A 19,480-nucleotide genomic window follows, 5' to 3' on the forward strand; every position below is an offset into this window, starting at 1 on the left:
CTAAATCATGGCACTGAACACTGTCAGCCGTATCCAACTGAATCTTGATTCAGAGACAACAAATCAGCATTAAGTACATGAGAAGGCATCCAAAAGAATAAGAGTTCAGACAAAGACTTGAATTTTTAGCTTTAGAGACAACAGACTATAATTCTTCAGAGGGTATGGGAGCACTGTGTCAAAATCATCTGTGACAGAACATACAGGTAGTCCTCAACTCATGACCACAATTGAGACCAAAATTTTTGTGGCTAAGTGAAACATTTGTTAAGCGAATTTTGCCCCATTTTATGACCTTTCTTGCCACAACTGTTAAGTGAATCACTGCAGCTGTTAAATTATTAACAAGTGAATCTGGCTTCCCCATTGACTTTGCTTGTCAGAAGGTTGCAAATGGTGATCACATGACCACAGGACACTGCAACCATCATAAATGCGAGTCAGTTTCCAAGTGTCTTCATTTTAATCACGTGACCATGGCGATGTTGCAATGGCTGTGTGAAAAAGTCACTTACACTGTTGTAAGTCGAAGACTACCAGAATGAGTCAAGAATCACTTACTGCTACCTTATGACTACTTAGTGTAGATGTGGGTATTTTATGCCTCCTCGGCCACATCTGGCCCTTTGGCTCTCCCTGTCCTACCCCCGTGAAGTCAATCGGAAATTAGAAATCAAATGCAAATAAGTATAGGCCATGCATGCAACACCACTGCATCATTTTTATTTTGAAGGTGACTATTGTTTTTTCAATTTATATGCATGTGCGGGTACCTACACACCTTCACAGCACTGTTGGTTCAGCCCTACATAACAGTCCCAGTTTTTCATGTGGCCCCTTAGGAAAATTAATTGCCCCCTGATGTAGCACAAGGCTTCTTTAAACTGATTCCCTTTTCGATAAGTAGGGAAAGGAGAGAGAATCCATTATATTATTATTTCACTTCCACTACCCTTCATTCAGATTCCATAATGTTGGCCATGTTACACTAGCTTCAAATGTATTTACCCTACTACATAAGGAGTCCATTTACATACAGGAATGGAGCATCACAAACAAGAACTTCCCCGTCACTTCTTTATAAACCATATCTAGTTATTCGTAAAGAAATGCCCCCAAACCAAATTACATCTCTGGGAATGTGAGATCTTTTTGAACACTGAATTATTTCACTTTTTATTGCAACATTACATCTCCATAACAATTCATCTGAGTTTGGCAAGCCTTGTCTCTATAAATTTTTATCCTTTTCAGGAAACTGACTCCTATCACTTTCTTTTGATCCTAGCAGAATTATTTTCCTTCTATCTGTAGATGCAAGGTCCTTTCTGTGATTTTGTTAAAATCTGAAAATAAATTAATCAAGACAGATTCAGAGTAACAGATTATAAATGTTACAAACCATTTCAAGATTTAATCTGAAATTATTGATTTACATGTGTGACAGAGGAGCAAAAGCTACACCTTATTAGCATTCCTTTGGTGACCTTCACATTCATTTTTGCATTTTAGTGAATGGGATGGAAGATGGATTTTTAAAAGATAATAATATTCTACACCTTAGAAATACTTGCATCCATTTCACCTCTTAAAACTTCCTAATGTCCCTTTCAAAGCATGTTTACTCTTACCTAATGTTTGAAATATGGGCTTCTTGAATACATTCATGTCTGAATAAGTGTTTGGGTTGATTTTTTTAAAATAGATGCTGCTGCTTTTTGCATAGTATGCAAATCAACATAATAAAATTGGCTCTAACATCAGTGTTTTCCCTTTCTGCTGAACAACATACCTGCTACTGCTGTACTACCATATCTGCATGTGACACCTGGGCATTCTTGCTTGCTAGGACAAAAAATATATTTATTGGCAGCACTTTTGCAAGTGGTTTTGTAAAAGAGCACCATTCAACCATCTAACTGTCAAGCAGTATTGCAACTAGAGCAAGATATTGGAAACAGATGTTAGGACTTCTGTAGACCAACTTATTCCAAAGGAGATTTGCTTGACAAGTGAGAGAAGCAAATTGCATTTCTGTCACAATAATGCCTGAGGATAGGTAAAGATAAAGGTTTCCCCTGTCCAATCATTTCTGACTCTAGGGGGCGGTGCTCATCTCTGTTTCTTAGCCCAGGGAGACTGTGTTGTCTGAAGAGCCTTTCCGTGATCATGTGAACAGTATGCCTGTAAGCAAAGGCACACGGAATGCTGTTTACTTTCCACTGAAATGGAATCTATTTATCTACTCACAAATGCATGCTTTCAAACCACTAGGTGGACAGAAGCTGGGGCAAGTAATAGGAGCTTATCCCATGGTGAGGTGCTTGGGTCTCAAACAAGCTCAGCATCTTTAACCATTGAGCCAACACACTCCTGCCTTAACATAAAATATGAAGCTTACTCATCTTTTTTAAAAATATATATATATGCAGGTTTAGTAAACTGGGTTGTGGCAGTTTTTTGATCATCAACATGTATTGTGTCATCAAAGTCAATGTCAGCTCTAAACAAACACACAGATACTTCCTCCAAGATGGCTATGACTATTTTCACCAATAATAAAGGCACAAAAAGAACACGTAATGGCAGAGGAAATGAGAAGGGAAGATAATTTTAGGTGCTGACCTATGGAGCTCCATCAGGTCACTCAGTTCATGCTCAAGAATTTCCTAGATGGAATTAACTGGAGGTACAATTATGACTCTGCGCTTCCACACCAAAGCAGTAGCTGACAGGTATGGCATTCAATGCTATATACCTGCAGACACCCACTTTCCTAAAAGAAATATTTCTTGCTTTCATCTGCACAATACAGGAAAGATGTGGCTACATGAAACATGCAATATGGGGCTCTATTAGGTTGCACTGTTCAAAAACAGAAAGTGAAAATAATTTCCAGCTTTCCCCAAGCTCTGAAGAGCACAGAGTACCATTTCCCCACTGATGAGAAATGGGATCTTTGCCAATTGACACCACAAAAAAAGATGCCCCACTGAAACTGCGAGGTGGTCCCCTTCTTTTTCTCCCTCCACATAGTAAACTCCAATGCAAAATTTTAATCAAAGATATTTTCTGCAATAAAAAAGCTGATAATGGCATCCTCTGCCATTAAATCATGAAGTGACCCTTGTTTATGTCTGTTTGCACATATGTCAAAATCCCGGTAAGCTAAACCCTGGTTTACTTAACTAAGGCATTTTTACCTAACGCTGAACCGTAAACCAATTACGCAGGTTGAGTCGGCACCGGGAGCTCGGCTTTAATTGGTTGGGTCAACTATTGGGTCAATGCATCGTGGGAAGACCATCATTTAATATTTAGTCCAGCGCTAAAAACACGTGAGAAGCCCCGGGGCTGTTATTTCTCTTGCCTGCTGACATCGAGACAGTAAAGGGGAGGAAAGAAAAAAGGGAGACTACACTTTGTTGTTGTTGTTAGTTGCGAAGTCATGCCCGACCCATCGCGACCCTATGGACAACGTTCCTCCAGGCCTTCCTGTCCTCTACCATCTTCTGGAGTCCCTTTAAGCTCACGCCTACTGCTTCAGTGACTCCATCCAGCCACCTCATTCTCTGTCCTCCCCTTCTTCTATTGCCCTCAATCTTTCCCAGCATTAGGCTCTTCTCCAGTGAGTCCGTCCTTCTCATTAGGTGGCCAAAGTATTTGAGTTTTAGCTTCAGGATCTGGCCTTCTAAAGAGCAGTCAGGGTTGATCTCCTCTAGGACTGACCGGTTTGATCGCCTTGCAGTCCAAGGGACTCGCAGGAGTCTTCTCCAGCACCATAGTTCAAAGGCTTCAATTCTTTGGCGCTCAGCCTTTCTTATGGTCCAGCTTTCACTGCCATACATTGCAACTGGGAAGACCATCGCCTTGACTATAGACTACACTTAAACCTCACTAAAGCCACCGAGAGCAGAAGTTACCTACGTTGCGTAATAAAGAAGATCGCCCGCAGCATTTCTCTGCCTGGGGCGGGAAATCCAAAGGCGCTCCAGCGGGGAGCTTCCCTCTGGCTCCCGAGACGGACGGGCGTTCCGCGCGCGAAGACTTGCCTTATCCCTCTCAGCCCCGCTTGCCTAGGCGCCCGCGCCCGCTTCCTATTACAGGACAGCCCTGCCCTCGTTCACACGCAGCGGCAAAGCGCAACACCCCGCCGGCGCACCAGCGTAAGGCTCTCTAGGCCAAGGAGCCCGCCTTCCCCGAAAGACCTATCCGCGGCTGCAGCCGGGCCCAGAGCCCTCCTACTTCCCGCGCCCCAAAACAAATCTCCGCTTCTCGGTGGGCGGAGCAGGACACGGAGGCAGGAAGCAGTCATGGCGGACTGGGGCCGAGGTGAGTGCAGAGAAGGAGGAGGAGGAGACGTGGAAAGAGTGAGTGGGTGCCGCGGCTTTCCTTTTCTTCATTGCCTTGACAGATTGACTAGTTTTGAAAGAGGAGAGGGATGCAAAATAAGGAAGGGGTGTTTTCGAGCCATCCTCCGCTCGGAGGTCTCTCCATTCCTTTCGCATTACTCCAACCTTTGGGGATGGAGACGGACACCATCGTTTGTGGAACATCTGGCAGGCAGCTGGCAGGAGAGAATGTCCGCCGGGAAGAACAGCTGCCTTCTCTGTTCTCTTCTCTCCTTTGCCCACCACACCAGCTTTCCTGCTTTCACTTAAAGATCTTGGTTGGGGCCAAAAAAAGGCAATAGTAACATACAGAATAACAGAGTTGGAAGGGACCTTGGAGGTCTTCTAGTCCCAACCCTCTGCCCAAGCAGGAGACTTTACGAAATGGTGATAGGATACACTGGTATGTGGAACTGGGTAGGCTTTGTTGTTATGGCCTTTTAAAAAAAATTTCCTTTTTACAAAGTATTTATTTTTGAACTCTGCCAGCTCAATAATATTTTGAACCTGGAATTTGGGGGAAATGTTCCCTGTGTGTGTGAAATAGGGATCTGTAGGTTACCCACTGTTTGTCTTTTTCTATGAACTCCTACATGTATTCTTAGCTGTTTTTAAGTTATAACTTTTTTTTTGCAGGTCCAAATACAAATGCGGTGGATGATATGTTAGATGTGGAAAATAAGCGCATGGCAGAAAATCTAGCCACTAAAGTCACCCGTCTAAAATCGGTTGGTAGCCCACTCAAATCTGTTAATTTTTCACTGCTAGCTATTTATAATGATGAGTTTCCTATGCCAGATTATTTTTTCTATATTGCTAATGTGGAAATGAAAATTGTAATCATTTCTAAAATCAGCATTATTACAAAATATGTCAAAAATGACAATGTTGGAAACAACAATTTCTTCTTTTTTTAAATCTAGCTTGCATTGGACATTGACAAAGATGCTGAGGATCAAAACCAATACCTGGATAATATGGTAAACAACTATTTGCACTTCATGTGGAAAAATATACCTGAAGGATGAGTTGTATAATACAATACACTTGAGTTATGTCAAAACACGATTTTGTTGAGAATTTTGGATCCATCAGATTCAAAGAAATTGTTACTACTAAACTTCCTTCCTGGCAACCTTCATCATTTTGTCTTCATTCTCCCCCACCCACCCAAAAAACATATTTTATCCTGCCATGGAGTTCCCAGAGTTGTATGTGTGTGTGTTACTTTTCTAAAAGAAGTCAAATGTGAACCTTTGGTCTCTTGGTATCAGCAATGGCTTGTAGGTTCTTAGTTGTGGCCTTCATGAGGCTAATGTAAATATTTTAAGGAACTGCTTTGTATAGTCAAATTGGTAGGCCAATTTCAAAAGGATTTCCTATATATAAAACATTTCCATGTATGCAAGTACAAACCATGTACAAACCATGTGTAGGCCATGACATTATAAAAATAACTAGTGATCTGTAGTGATGAGTTTCATAGGCTGGTAAATCACAATCAGTCATGGCAGCTGTGGCTTGCTACTTCGTGCACACATTAGTTCTCACTTCATATTATCCTTTGTAATATTTTTGGATATGGTATGTTCTGTTCATCACACTGTTGTATGATCTAAGTTTAAAAGTCTGTTCATTATTAATAAAAGCTAATGATGGACCTCTGACATATAATTTTTCTCCTGTTGGTTAAATTGTGAGGATAAATGATGTTAGAAAATTTGTAGTAGAAAGTGCTGCAGCATCACTATAGTATTACTGTACATTGCGAATTTTGCCAGTTTAAGAAGTATGTTTATGTATGGCTACAGTTTAATTTATTTGATCTAGGAGCTGTCTAACTGAAGAATGACTAGATTGCTCACAATACAATGAAGGAAATAAAAACACAATTCAAAAAGACAAAACCAGCAAAGTAAGGGCAGAAAAAGAACAAGATGGTTGATAGAATTTCCCTTTCAAATCTTAAACAGTTTAATTAATCTTTTCTTTAAATGGGAATGAAACAATCATTCAAGTTGATTCTAGATTTTCCTGCCTGTTTTAGAGCAATGGGCTATCTATTCTATAATGTGTTAAGAGTTATCTTTTTCTTTGTTTTAGGATTCTGATTTTATGAGTGTGACAGGTCTTCTCACAGGAAGCGTGAAGCGTTTCTCTACTATGACTCGGTCAGGAAGGGACAACCGCAAGCTTCTCTGTTATGTGTCTGGTGGACTGATTCTTGTCTTCTTCATCTTGTATTATTTGGTAACAAGAGCACGAACTTGACGGAAATTATTAAAGTTTTGTACTGGATGTTTGTTGAAGGAAAAAAGGGGTAATGGAAAACGGAGCTGTGGATGACCTTCAGATGTGTATCTTGGGAAGGATTATTTAAATTTTCACAGTAACCCAGAAGCTCCTTTATGAACTACAGCATGATCTCTCCATTCTGAACTCATCTTTTTTCTTTAAAGAGGATATGATTTTGTCCCTCTCTTGAAAGCTCAAATGCAACACAATTCACTGAAATGAAGTCTCTTTCCCTCTGCCCTTGTATTAGCTTGCTGTCGTTACTTGATGAAAGAGGAAGCATATTGGTGATTAGCTTTCTGAAACTTATGGTTCAGCAGGAAAATCCTGACAATGTTTAGTAAAAATGTTCTAATGCCCTTTTTAATGGGGAAAAAGTGTTGCTTAAAAGGCTGATGTTAGGATATGTGCATTTCTGAGAAGTGGTATCTCACATTGGAATGTCTTTTAAAACAAAATTCCTTTATCACTGTTTCTGGGTAAACCAACAGCTATAAACAATAATCCTTGCTTGTTATCTCTCAAAGAGGTGTGTAGAAGGACACAGTTGGGTTTAAAGCACTCACAAAATAGAAAACACCTTGAATATATGACCATATTACTTCTGCTTTTTTCCCTTTCCGTTCTAATTAATCCCTTAACTGATTTACCAGTTTTGAGTTGTACTAACCATATTGTAAGTTATTGTATCTTCATTTTTTAAACTTTGTCAAAATCAATCTTAAGGTTCTTTTTTAATTTGATGTATTGATTCTAGATTAAAAATTCAATTTTATGCATATTTTCCTGGATTGCATTTTGTTGAATTCAGTAAGATTTATTTTTGAGTAGACATGCATAGAATTGCGCTGTAGTTCTAGAGGTGTTTTGACAACTAATGATTGCTTAGTGATTCTCATCTCGCTAGAACAGACATATCAAATTCGTGACGTCACGCAACGTATCGGGACAGTTTTGCCATTGTCGGCAATGGGGTGGGCGTGGCTTCCACATGACACATCTGGCAGTTTGACACCCCTGCGCTAGAATCAATATTTTCCTTCTGATGTTTATTACTAAAGCATTAGCAGCATTTAAGCTAATATAGTATGTACAATTACAGGTACTGATCAACTTATGACCACAATTGTGCCCAAAATTTCCATTGCTAAGCGAGACAGTTGTTAAGTGAATTTTGCCCCATTTTATAATCTTTCTTGCCACAGTTGTTAAGTTAGTAATATGGCTATAAAGTGCATCTGGCTTTCCTATTGACTTTGCTTGTCAGAAGATCACAAAAGCTGATCACATGACCCCAGGACATTGCAGTTGTCATAAACACATGTGTGTTGCCAAGCATCCAAATTTTGATCATGTGACCATGGGGATATTGTAACAATTGTAAGTGTGAAAAACAGTCATGTCACTTTTTTTCAGTGCCGTTGCAACTTTGAACTGTCACTAAATTAAAGGCTTAAGTTGAGGATTACCTGTAACAATGCAATCCTGTATTTGTCTACTGAAAAGAACTCCAGATATAGAAGATTTTTATATCATATCTTACTCATTAATATTTTTGGTTTCCAAAATACAATTTGCCAGCATATGTTATTCTGTAGTAAAAAAAAGAATAGAAGGAACAGGATATCCAGCGCTGATCCATTTTGGATCTTCCTAAAATTGATATACATGTACCTTTCACTTGAAGCAAGTGAATATTCTTTTGTAGGTGAATCTGGTTTGTAACTTATCTCACAGTTGAAATAGTAACATTCACATTGTATTTAAATTTGAAAATAAAGCAGGTTTAACCATTCCCAATTTTCCAGAGCATTAGGCCAGTTTTTCCTCAAACTTAGCCATTTTAAAATGAGTGGTTTTCCAACTCCCAGACTTCTCCAGCCAGCCATTGTGTACTATAAAAGGAGACTTAATTTTCATTGAAAAAAGGACAAAGTAAAATCCGACTTTTCAATTTATTTATTCTAAATGAAGATATAAGTGATATACAAAATATTTTTATGTGACTTACTGTAAGAATAGCAAGTTCTGTGAAATATTTCTGGAGCAGGAATCCAAGTAGGTTTTTACGAAAAAATATATAAAATATTTCTAATTCCAATTTCTGGAGAATGACACCATGGTCTTTATATTAGTGTCAGAATCTAGGCATATATTCAGCAGGGCAGAATTTGCAATGGGCTCTCTTCATCCCAAGAAACGGCTGTGGCACATTCTTTTTGTCAGAGAGTTTAGAACGTCAGTTTCAATAGTTGGTTACTGAATATTTGTGGTAGTCCTTCCAGACAGGTGGTTATAAAACATGGTGAAACAGTTGTTAGTTGGTTTTGAAGCTTTAAAAACAGGTAGCTTTGAAACATGAGCAACATGGTATAAAAACAAGTTGAAAAACCAATGTGATTTCTGCACAGAGGACACAATCAGTAAACGTCCACAATCACAGGGGTTGTATAATCAGAATGTCTGATTCCAAAACTGATTACAGGAGCACAAGATATCTAGAAACAGGAGGACGAAAGCAGGTAAGGCAAAATAGACCTGTCTTCTGGCTATTGGTACATTTTATTACTATAAAATTAGTACATTTTATTAGCATTTATTTTCTTCTAATAAGAAAAATATAGTTTATAATAGTAAACATAGTAGTGGTAGACACCAGGGCCCATTTTGCAAATGGGGTCCCCAAAGGAGAGAGCTCAAATACCATGCACCTCCCTCAACCCTGACTTGTAACAACCGAGTGCAGCAAAGAGAAGGACACCCAGCCACTTCTTTCCTGCTGATACAGCAGTGGTAGGCTTGAGCCTCATGCGGGTCTCTTCTCACCTTCAGCCACCCATGTCCCTCAGCTTCTTGCCCCAGAAGATACCTTCCCCCACTTAGCCAGGTGAAAGTATTCCTCTTTTATGTATAGGCTATATCTCTCTGCTGCCATCTAGAGAGATCTTCTGAACTTTGATTACGGGATCCCTGGAGGTATATTACAGTGCAGAAGACTTTACAGACTTTTTCAGGCTGCAGAAACTTTTAGTTGCCTTTTTAAGAAATCCTAGAAGTCCGATTAAAAGGCACATATCTGATGATATACTATTTGAACAGAAACCAGAGCACTGTAACGATAAAAAAAATTGTTGCATTTGAGTGAAGTTGGGGGATTTTTTTGACCTTAGTCGCCCATGAAACCCCATTAAGTCTCATGGAACTTTAGGCTCCCCATTTCAGATTCCACGGATACAGTTGGAAAAGCAATGTAGTGCAGGATGGCTATTCTTTCTCCCTGCGTCCCTTCATAAGCTAGTAGAAGAAGAGCCAGAAGAAGAGAGGGAGCAACCAGAAACAGTTGAGAAAGCTGTAGGAGCCTCCAAGGATTCAATTTCGAGCCCTTGCACTACTAGTCAAGGGGCAATAGAAAAGAAGGGGAGAGCAATCCTTGTAATGTTAGTTCTTCTGTCCTTTGCTTCCTTCAACCCCTTTCTTCCTCTGTAATTCCACTTGAGGCCCTGGATCTGAGCTATCGGGTCTGGATCATAAAAATCTAAGCTTAACATAACTCTTCTACCCATCTTATGGTCTAGATCAGCATTTCTCAACCTTGGCAACTTTAAGATAGGCATTGAAGTCAAACCTATCTTAATGTTGCCAAAGTTGAGAAACACTGGTCTAGATTCTGCAGCTCCGATATAATGGCCCTTCGTTAGACAATCAGATTTGTTGACAGCATGGGGCAAGGAATGGGTGGCCAGAGGAAGGCTTTCAGCACTTTTCTTAGATTAAAGCTAAAAGCTACAGATTTATCTTAGTTTGTGGGAAGAGTTTACATTACAGTTGGAATTCTGAATATCACAATCAACTGTAGTTTAACTGTAGTCTTTTGGAGCAAGATAAAAGGAAGAATGAATGCCCATTTTCATTCCTAATGTAACAAATCATTGGAATATGAGAATGGAATATACGAATGTTGCAGGGTAAAGGAAAAGATCAGACTTATTGAATATTGGTGGGACCAATGTAAGCACAGAACTTCTGAATTCTTAAAGTATATTGCAAAACCTCCTTACTTCTTCTTCTATTGTACAAGAACAAACACAACATTCTTCCCTTCATACATTTTAGCCCTAATAAATGTCAGAACCTTATGAAAATTAAATAACACTTTTTCAGGTGGGTGGGTGGACATTTTTCTTTTTTTTTTCCTGGAAAAAAATATATTTTTCTCACCTTTCCCAGTTCGTACTCTGCAGGTCCAGGCAATTTGTCAGTTTTGTGATCTTTGATTCGGCCTGCCATGGTATATTTTGGTGCACTCTTTTTGTAGATCTCTACACTGGGCTTATGATATGCGGCTGGACCTGGAGTCTAGAAAGGAAAGAACCACACAGTGTCCCAAGATGAAAAGGAACTTAGCTCATATATCATCTTCTAGAAAAACCGAGCAGCTCATTATAGACCCCTTTCACATATGTCAGTGATGTCCTAAGGCTTCCATAGGACTTGGGATGCCAACCTAATTCATTACTTCTGCTTCTGTTCCAAGGAAAACACTGTAAAAAGAGCTGGACACATTAATGTTGGAAGCTTCCTCGCTGCCCTTCCCCAAGAACCTAGGTGTTTGCTTCTTCTGTCAAAAAGCAAGGCTCTCTAGCATCTTGCCACCAAACTCATGTTCTTCTCTGTTGCAACAGGGACAACATTGCTGCATTTTATCATTCCTCTGTTAGTTATCTGGATGGAGCTTTGACTCTATCAAGGTAGGGACAATGGGAGGGGATAAGTGCAACTCAGCAGTGTGATCATTATGCTGCCAAAGTACAAGTAACAGAAGGCTACAAAAGTTGGGTTTAAAAGCCAAGTGTGTTTCTAGGTTGTCCATTGTGGTTATTAAATAACAAAGTCTGATACAACAAAATAGGAATCGAATCCACAGATTACCTTGTGAAGGTCTTCATCAAAACGTCCAAGCTTACTCTTTCCTGTCATAGAATAGGAAGGGCTGCCTGGGGTAGCCACTGAATGTGGTCCAATGACCTCTGGAATCATATAATTGTTAGGACCTGAAAAAATGTGAATATTACCAAAATGAAGAGTGAGAATTCTGATAACCCTGGAGAAAAAGACAAGTAAATGCTGTTCTTCAAAGTGGTACTTTGGGTTTGTCTAGAGGATTTGGGAATAACAGCTTTCCACTTTCTGGCACTTTCCAGACATGTTCCAGGATTTCAGTTCCCAGAATTTTCATAGAAGAAACTGACTGGGAATTCTGAAAATTGAACCCACGAATTATCTTGGAGGTACCAGACTATGGAAGATTGTTCATGAGAATTGTTGAGTATTTTTCTTCGAATATCAAACTATCACAAAACATCACAAATGATTTTTGAATATTCTCATGTCCAAAAGCAATGTCTGAATTTTATTGTTTAAAGAGGTATGAAGGGCTCTTTCCCAGCTATGCCCATTTTTGTTGTTGTTTAAAACAATTTTCTGTCAAGTCTCTATTCTTGCTGCACAATTGGTCCAATAAATTGTGGATAGACATAGTGCAACAGAGATAGGCATAACTGAAGCTTACCTCAGTGAGAAAAAAATGTTTTGTGGTTGGGAAGAATCACAATTCTATGCTCTTCTGTTCAATTACACATAATCAAATTCAGTTGGGCTTTCCTCCAAGGAAATCTGCATGGAATTGAGCTGCCTCCCAGTTTATGAGATGATATTGCTCTGAATTGTGACTTAAACAGGATCTGGGTATGATTCCTTCAAGGAATAGCCAAGTCAAACAACAAACAAAAAGAATCGAACTTACCTGGCGTGCTATCCACCTTTCCTCCATGAGTCCGATATCCCATGGAATGCATGGGGGCAGCTTTATAGATAACCTTTTTTGCCTTATCAGGTGAGTAACAGGCTAGGAGAAACAAACAACATTGCTGAAAACTGGATTTAAACTTAATTTTCATTGTGCCTTGTATGTCTTAAAATAGGACTGGGCAATTCAATTCAGGGCCAGGTCTTGTTCTTCCTTTTTGATGGTTAGATCAGAGACCGCACTTTAAAAAGTAGGTAAGGTTGGCTCAAGAAGTTGAGGGGGCGGGGGGGGGGCAGCAAAAAAATAAAATTGATTTCATTTAATTTCAAATTTCCTGAAAATCATAAATAATTCAGGTAAGGTTAATTATTGAGTATCCCCCCTCCCCCCTGCCACCACTGAAAAATGTAGTAGCCATTTTTGGAATGACTTTGGGAATTGTACTTAAGGCATCAAGAAATCCCAGAGCTGTAAGCCAAACTGGAATCCTGAAAAACAAACCCTTCTGGAAGAAGCAAAGGCAAACCACTTCTGGATTGTTGCTAGGACATGGAACTGTTCTATGGCCACCATGAGTCAATGTAGTTCCAGGATGAAATATCATCTTTGCACCATTTATTCTGCTTGCAAAGAGGAATAGGGTTAGAATTTTAGAACTAATACATAGGAGAAAGAACATGCAAAGTGGTAAGCTAGAGGAAAAGGCCTTTGTGTGTGTGTGTGTGTGTGTGTGTGTGTGTGTGTGTGTATACACAAAAAAAGTTATCTTCTAATCAACGTGATCTATTTGTCCATCTGAACATTCAGATTTTGAGCAAATAGTAGGCTGTTTATGCCCATTCTTATAATCCAGGTATACTAGCTTGCTTATTGATTGATTGTTTGACTTGATTTGATCTGAGTGCTGCCGACTTCTGATCTAAAGGTGACTATTGTCTGAAGGTTGAGGTCAATTCTTAAACCACCAACATCTATTTTTTTTAACAAAGCCTTCTTGTTAAGTGAAAATAGTTCTGCATGATGAAAATGCATAGGACAACATTAATTCCTTTTCTTGTACAGGTGATGGCAGGCTTTTGCTTCTATTTAACCACACAGAATCTTTCAAAATGTTATGTCAGAATTCCTAGAAGAGGTGATCCATTTGATTTATATACTTGGGATAGAAGTCTATTACTCACCAGGACCTGGGGTAGTCTCCACTTTTGATTCAGTTCGCCCACTTATTGAAAAAGAGGGACCAGTCTTCTTTCCTCTATTAGTCACAGTACCCTGCACATAGTAAGGACCTGGAATATTGTCCTTGCTATTTGGAGGCTTTGCACCATACATGCTATAAGCAGGTGCTTTCCTTTTGGTGGGCATGTGCGATACATAACCTGGAAAAAAAGAGTTGCATCATGTCAACTTTATAGTAGTGTGACCACACCTAAAATGATACATTAATTTGTGTGACACCCTCACTCTGCAAGGAGATCCCAATCACAGTCAGGGAAACCCTTAGACAAGAGATGTCTTAGGCTACAGTAGCAAAAAAACCCAGGAGTTTGATAACACCTTTTCTAACTAAGAAATTTTATTAAAAGGCATAAGTCTTATCAGCTTCATCCAATGCACTTATGTGCTGCAGTTCATGAAAGCTAATGCCTTTTAATAATAAATGTGTTCGTTAGAAAAGGTGTAATCAGAGTTAGTCACCAGAAATTTCACATTGAGTTGTATCGTTTTAGCATCTTCGCTTCAGTTGACAACTAACAAAGTTGGTAATCCCTGTCTCCTGATATCCTATAATCCATTACAGAAATGAGAGCCAAATCTTCTCTTCTGAAAAACTAATTTCCCCCAATCTAGCAACTGTCAGGATGCACTGAGACTGCAACATCCAAAAATTTCCTTATGGCTGGAAATTGTGATTGAAATTCATCTGGAGGGTGTCAAACCAAGAAACTTGGTCTAGACATTAACAGAATTGGAAGGGAGCTTGGAGGTCTTCTAGTCCAACTCCCTACTCAAGCAGGAAACCCTATAGCATTTCAGACAAATGGTTGTCCAATCTCTTCTTAAAAACTTCCAGTGTTGGAGCATCTGCAATTTCTGGAGGCAGGTTGTTCCACTGATTAATTCTTCTAACTGACAGGAAATTCTAGCTTGCTCTTCTACAAGATTAGTTTCCATCCATTGCTTCTTGTCCTGCCTTCAGGTGCTTTGGAGAATAAGTTGGCCCACTCTTTTTTGTGGCAGCCCCTTAGATATTGCAACACTACTATCATGCCACCCCTAGTCCTTCTCTTAATTAAACTGGACATACCCAGTTCCAGCAAGCGTTCCCTATATGTTTTAGCCTCCAGTCCCCTAATCATCTTTGTTGCTGTTCTCTGTACTCTTTCCAGAGTCTCAACATCTTTTTTCAGTATTCCAAGTGTAGTCTTACCAAGACATTGCCTTTCCCAAATATTTTTGGGAAAGTTGTTTGATTTCTGTGTATAAACCAGCTGAAAATAGCTTAAATAAAAATAAAAATGGCTTAATAAAGTCACTTCCCAATTTCAACCTCTTCTTCAACTTTTGCTAGGATGAAATCTTTGGTATTCCATCTGGACTTCTACTTTTTAAATCTTCCGACACATGCTGGGAAAGCAGGAACAACCTTTTCCATTTCCATGTATATTTCTTTGAGGACATGTAATTTCCATTGATGGATGCCTTTCCATTGGGGGCTTTTGTTGATGAAAAGAAGGGGGGGGAGATCCAAAGGGAAAGCACCATTGTTTATTCTTCCTATCACCTGAGCTAGAGGGACAAACTGGCAAAACTCTTGTCAATTTATCCTGTTTTTATTTAATAATCCCCCATACTTTCACCATTCCACTGGTGAGCTTGGTAGGAATGATTTTGAGTTTCACAGTCCAGTAGTGAAATGAAGGGGGAAATTAGATTGATCCATCAAGAGCAATTCAGAAATGGAGAGGCAGCTAAGCAGCACAACCAAGATGGCTGTGGGGAGCAGTAACCTATAGCTCTTCATGGCCAGTTAGAATGCAATGTTTGTCTTCAATGAAGTGAAGCACAGCGGGTAAACAGGGCAGCATAGCCTGTGTGGATACAAATTTATTTTTTAAAAAAAATTTATTGCAAATTTTATTATTTAAAACTTTGGACAAATTTAATTTTTTTTTATGTGCAGCAGGAAAAGATGACTGAGGTTGTCTTCCTGGTGGCCAGTGGGAGGGCAGGAAAGAGATGGCACCATCCATGGCTGCCCCTGAGAAACAGTTAGTGGTCTGAATTCATGCTAGTACAATTTGGACATGTAGATCTGCCCTCAGCAGCATCACCAAACTGGAACCAAGTTTAAGTATTCCCAATTCAAAATTTTGTCTTTTGCCAACTATTGTTGATTGAGAATTCTTGGAGCTGCAATCTAGCACTTTTGGAGGGCATTAAAGTGGGGGGTGGCTGGTCTAAATTTTAAGAGCTATGGTGTTCCTGACTTAATGTCAAGACTTGGGGTTTGAGAGGATGATTTTTCACATCTCCAATTAAATTCTACTTGAATCAGTGGGGGGAAAAACCCACCAAAGTCAGTATCAGTTTTCAAAAAGCCATAAAAGTAATAAGTATATAACATTAAATAAAATATCAGCATCAAGCAAGAATTGTGATATGCCAGGCACTAACTGGTAGGGATCACTCTGTACAAACTCTGTTGAAATGTGCAGAAAATCATTACAGAAAACTATTTCCAAAGGAGAATACATGTGGGCATATTGTGATGCCTTTTCATGTTGAATTCTTTTTTAAAAAATTAGTTCTACTGATCGTTACTATTGGATGTTTCACACTGTTATCCAAGTCATTTTTGGGTAGGGTCTGCTGTAAATGGCAATGATAAATAAATATAAAACAAAACACTGACTGTATTTTAAAGTCCTGATTGAATGACTGTTTATTTACCTGTTGCTCCTTGTATGGAGTACTTGGGGCCAGGACTGGTATACTGGGCCATGATTGGGCCTCTTGGATGATGAGGCCTCCATGTTCCTATCCAACCTCCTTGGTTCATGGTGGATACTTATTCCAAAACCTAAGAAACTAAGAACACAGAGCAAATGTTTTAAAAGAGAGTGGATATTTCCTTTTATATTTTATAAAGCCTTATTACATTTTTTCTGCTTTAATTGGCATTCAAAGGCTAAGAAAATATTTGGTCTTTAATCTCCACTTTAAGGTAGTCCTCAATTTACAACCATTTGTTTAATGACTGTTTGAAGTTACAATAGTAATGAAAAAGATGACTTATATGACTTCTGATTGTTTTTCACACTGACCCTGTGATCAAGTGATCAAAATTCAGAAGCTTGGCAATTGGCATGTATTTATGATGGTTGCAGTGCCGCAGGGTTATGTGATCACTTTTTGTGACTTTCTGACAAGCCAAGTGAATGGGGAAACCAGATTCACTCAACAACTACAGTAACTTTACATCTGGAATGATTCACTTAACTGTGGCAAAAAAACATTGTAAAATGGAGCAAAACTCACTTAACAACTATGTTGCTTAGCAACGGAAATTTGAGGCTCAGTTGTGGTCATAGGTTGAGGACTACCTATATTTCCTTTCTTCTTGTGTTCTGACCTTTTACATATACACTTAGTGGAAATATCACCAGGCCTCCCCTAAAAGCAAAGAAGGCATAAAAAGCAGAAATTGAAATGGGAAGATTAATGGTAGACTTTTGTGAGAAGAAAAGTATTTTGATTGAGTAAGGGAGTGACTGTGTATCATCAAGTAACTGTTGACTTTTAGCAATCCCATATTGTAGATAGATTTCTCCATTACAATCTGCCCCTAACAAGATTTTTCAGGTCTTGGGCCTTTGTCCAAAAAGTGGACCTTGCCCACTTTTTCAGTAATGTGCAAAAATAAATTTGTCATTAAATGCTGATTCTTAAATAAAAAGGTAAAGGTAAAGGTTCTCCTGCACATGCGTGCTAGACGTTTCCGACTCTAGGGGCCGGTGCTCATCTCCGTTTCAAAGCCAAAGAGCCAGTGCGTGTCCGAGAACGTCTCCGTGGTCATGTGGCCGGCATGACTGCCCTTATCCACCCCAGGTTGGATCTCATGGCTAGGTGAGAGGACAGTTATGGGCTTTTGTCTGGACCGGCTCAGGTGAGAGCAGAGCCGGATTGGCGGATTGCTGGATGAAGACATGTTCCGGATTTAATGTTTTTACATCTTAACTAACATCTTATCATCTTAATAACATCTGACCCATTCGTGAACAATGGCTCATACGGACAGTTCCATTTCATGGCTCGAGTACAATATTCTAGATCGGACTTGTACGCCCTCAGGGGGGGTTTTCCCTCCTGGATACGACCAGCCTCCCTTTCTAACATTTCCCTTGATGACAGGCCCAATTGTTGGGACCCCGAGAGGTGGCTGGGCTTAACTAGGGGCCTCTGGTGGATACGCATTAAGAGGCCCCTGATATATTTTTTAGCTAGGTATTTTAAAGGGTTAGGGAAGGGGAGGGACAGTAGGGTGGGGAGGGAATTTTTAATTGGTACTCAGTCTGGGCCTATGAAGGGTCCCGGCGAGATAGGGTTGGGGGTGGAGACTGCTGGTTCTGTGTGTGCTGGGGTGGGGCTGCAAATCCCCACGACGATAGGGAATGGTGGCAGGTGGTTGCAAGGAGGGCCATATCAACAGCTGGGATCGCACCCCCGCTGTCTTCGAGCGGTGGCGCGCTCCGACCCTCCGGTTAGCACCCTCTCGCCCGGGGGTGAGGGTGATCAGGTCCCTGAGCTTAGGCTGGTTTATTTTAACGCCAGATCCGTTGTTAACAAGGCTCCCCTCGTTCGTGACTTGATCGAGGAGGAATGCACGGATCTGGCGTGCATTACGGAAACTTGGGTGGGCTCAGAGGGAGGGGTCCCTCTGACTGAATTATGCCCCCCAGGTTTCCGTGTGCTACACCGGCCGTGGGCTCAGGGTAGGGGTGGAGGGGTGGCGGTGGTTATCAGGGAGACTTTATGTCCGCGGGAGACCACCATTGTCCAGACTGGCGGGAGTGAGACCCTCCTCCTGAGATGTGTCCCTTGGGTTCAGATGGGCTTGTTGCTTACATACCTGGTGCCCAGCTGTGTGGCAACAGCCCTGCCCGAGCTGCTCGACACCCTCTCAGGGGTGGTGGTGGAGTTCCCCAGGCTTATGGTGCTGGGTGACTTCAACCTGCCTTCACTGGGAGGGTCGTCTGAGTTGGCTCGGGAGTTCATGGCTTCCATGACAGCCATGGCCCTGACCCAAGTAATTCAGGGCCCGACTCATGTGGGGGGTCACACTCTCGACCTGGTGTTCCTGTCTGGACAGTGGTTGGATGATCTGGGAGGGGGTTCACCGGTCATTGTTCCCCTGTCATGATCCGACCATTATCTCCTGCGGCTGGTCTTCCGTTATGCTACCCCCCACTGCTGGGCTGCGGAACTGACCAGGTGGTTCCGCCCCAGGCGCCTAATGGACCCGGAACGGTTCCAGATGGCACTTGGGTCTATACCCATCGCCCTCACTCACAGCCCAGTTGATGCCTTGGTTGATGCCTGGGATAGGGCGGCCGCTGAGGCACTCGACTGTGTTGTACCCTTGCGACCCCTGACCCGGCGCAGATCCCGTTGGGCTCTATGGTTTTCTGTGGAGCTCCGGGAGATGAAGCGTCGGAGACGAGGTCTAGAGAGCTGTTGGAGATCCACCCGATCCGAATCTGACTGATTGCAGTTAAGAATCTTTATAAGATCTTATCTTGCGGTGATGAGGACGGCGAAAGCTAATTACTTCGCTGCCCTCATCGCGTCCGCAGATAACTGCCCGGCCGCCGTGTTTAGGGTGACTCGCTCCCTTCTTAACCAGGAGGTGAGGGAGGATCCCTTGCAGGGGTGGGCCGAGGAGTTTAGTCATCATCTGACGGACAGAACTGCTCAGACCCAGGCC

General features: G+C 40.9%; 3 protein-coding genes across 5 annotated transcripts in view; 1 reads left to right on the forward strand and 2 right to left on the reverse strand.

Annotated features, from left to right (window-relative positions):
* RIC8A (RIC8 guanine nucleotide exchange factor A) overlaps nucleotides 1-4,151 on the reverse strand; it is a 39,377-nt gene extending 35,226 nt beyond the window's left edge. The window contains exon 1 of one of the 2 annotated variants that reach the window (XM_081313324.1): nucleotides 3,928-4,151. The gene's annotated coding sequence lies outside the window, so the exon portion shown is untranslated. The remainder of the gene's footprint in view (nucleotides 1-3,927) is intronic. The other variant, XM_081313325.1, reaches the window with a different exon arrangement.
* A 148-nt stretch (nucleotides 4,152-4,299) lies between these two features.
* On the forward strand, nucleotides 4,300-7,458 carry BET1L (Bet1 golgi vesicular membrane trafficking protein like). 2 transcript variants are annotated; one of them, XM_081320251.1, is made up of 4 exons: nucleotides 4,300-4,332; nucleotides 5,028-5,119; nucleotides 5,315-5,371; nucleotides 6,495-7,458. In XM_081320251.1, exons 1-4 carry the CDS (start codon nucleotides 4,314-4,316, stop codon nucleotides 6,660-6,662), a joined length of 336 nt encoding a protein of 111 aa, XP_081176377.1. In that variant the 5' UTR covers nucleotides 4,300-4,313; the 3' UTR covers nucleotides 6,663-7,458. The 2 variants fall into 2 exon arrangements, with proteins under 2 accessions (XP_081176377.1, XP_081176378.1); XM_081320252.1 differs by having other exon boundaries at nucleotides 4,302-4,370.
* A 1,648-nt stretch (nucleotides 7,459-9,106) lies between these two features.
* Nucleotides 9,107-16,555, reverse strand: CIMAP1A (ciliary microtubule associated protein 1A; the record flags this gene model as incomplete). Its single annotated transcript, XM_081320678.1, has 6 exons — nucleotides 9,107-9,184; nucleotides 10,905-11,042; nucleotides 11,616-11,737; nucleotides 12,490-12,591; nucleotides 13,674-13,871; nucleotides 16,447-16,555. The coding sequence occupies 6 exons, from the start codon at nucleotides 16,553-16,555 to the stop codon at nucleotides 9,107-9,109; spliced, it is 747 nt and encodes a 248-aa protein (XP_081176804.1).
* Between the last annotated feature and the right edge of the window lie 2,925 nt (nucleotides 16,556-19,480).

The sequence above is a fragment of the Vipera berus genome (genome assembly GCF_964194415.1).
Source record: "Vipera berus genome assembly, chromosome: 1".
NCBI classification, from domain to species: domain Eukaryota; kingdom Metazoa; phylum Chordata; class Lepidosauria; order Squamata; family Viperidae; genus Vipera; species Vipera berus.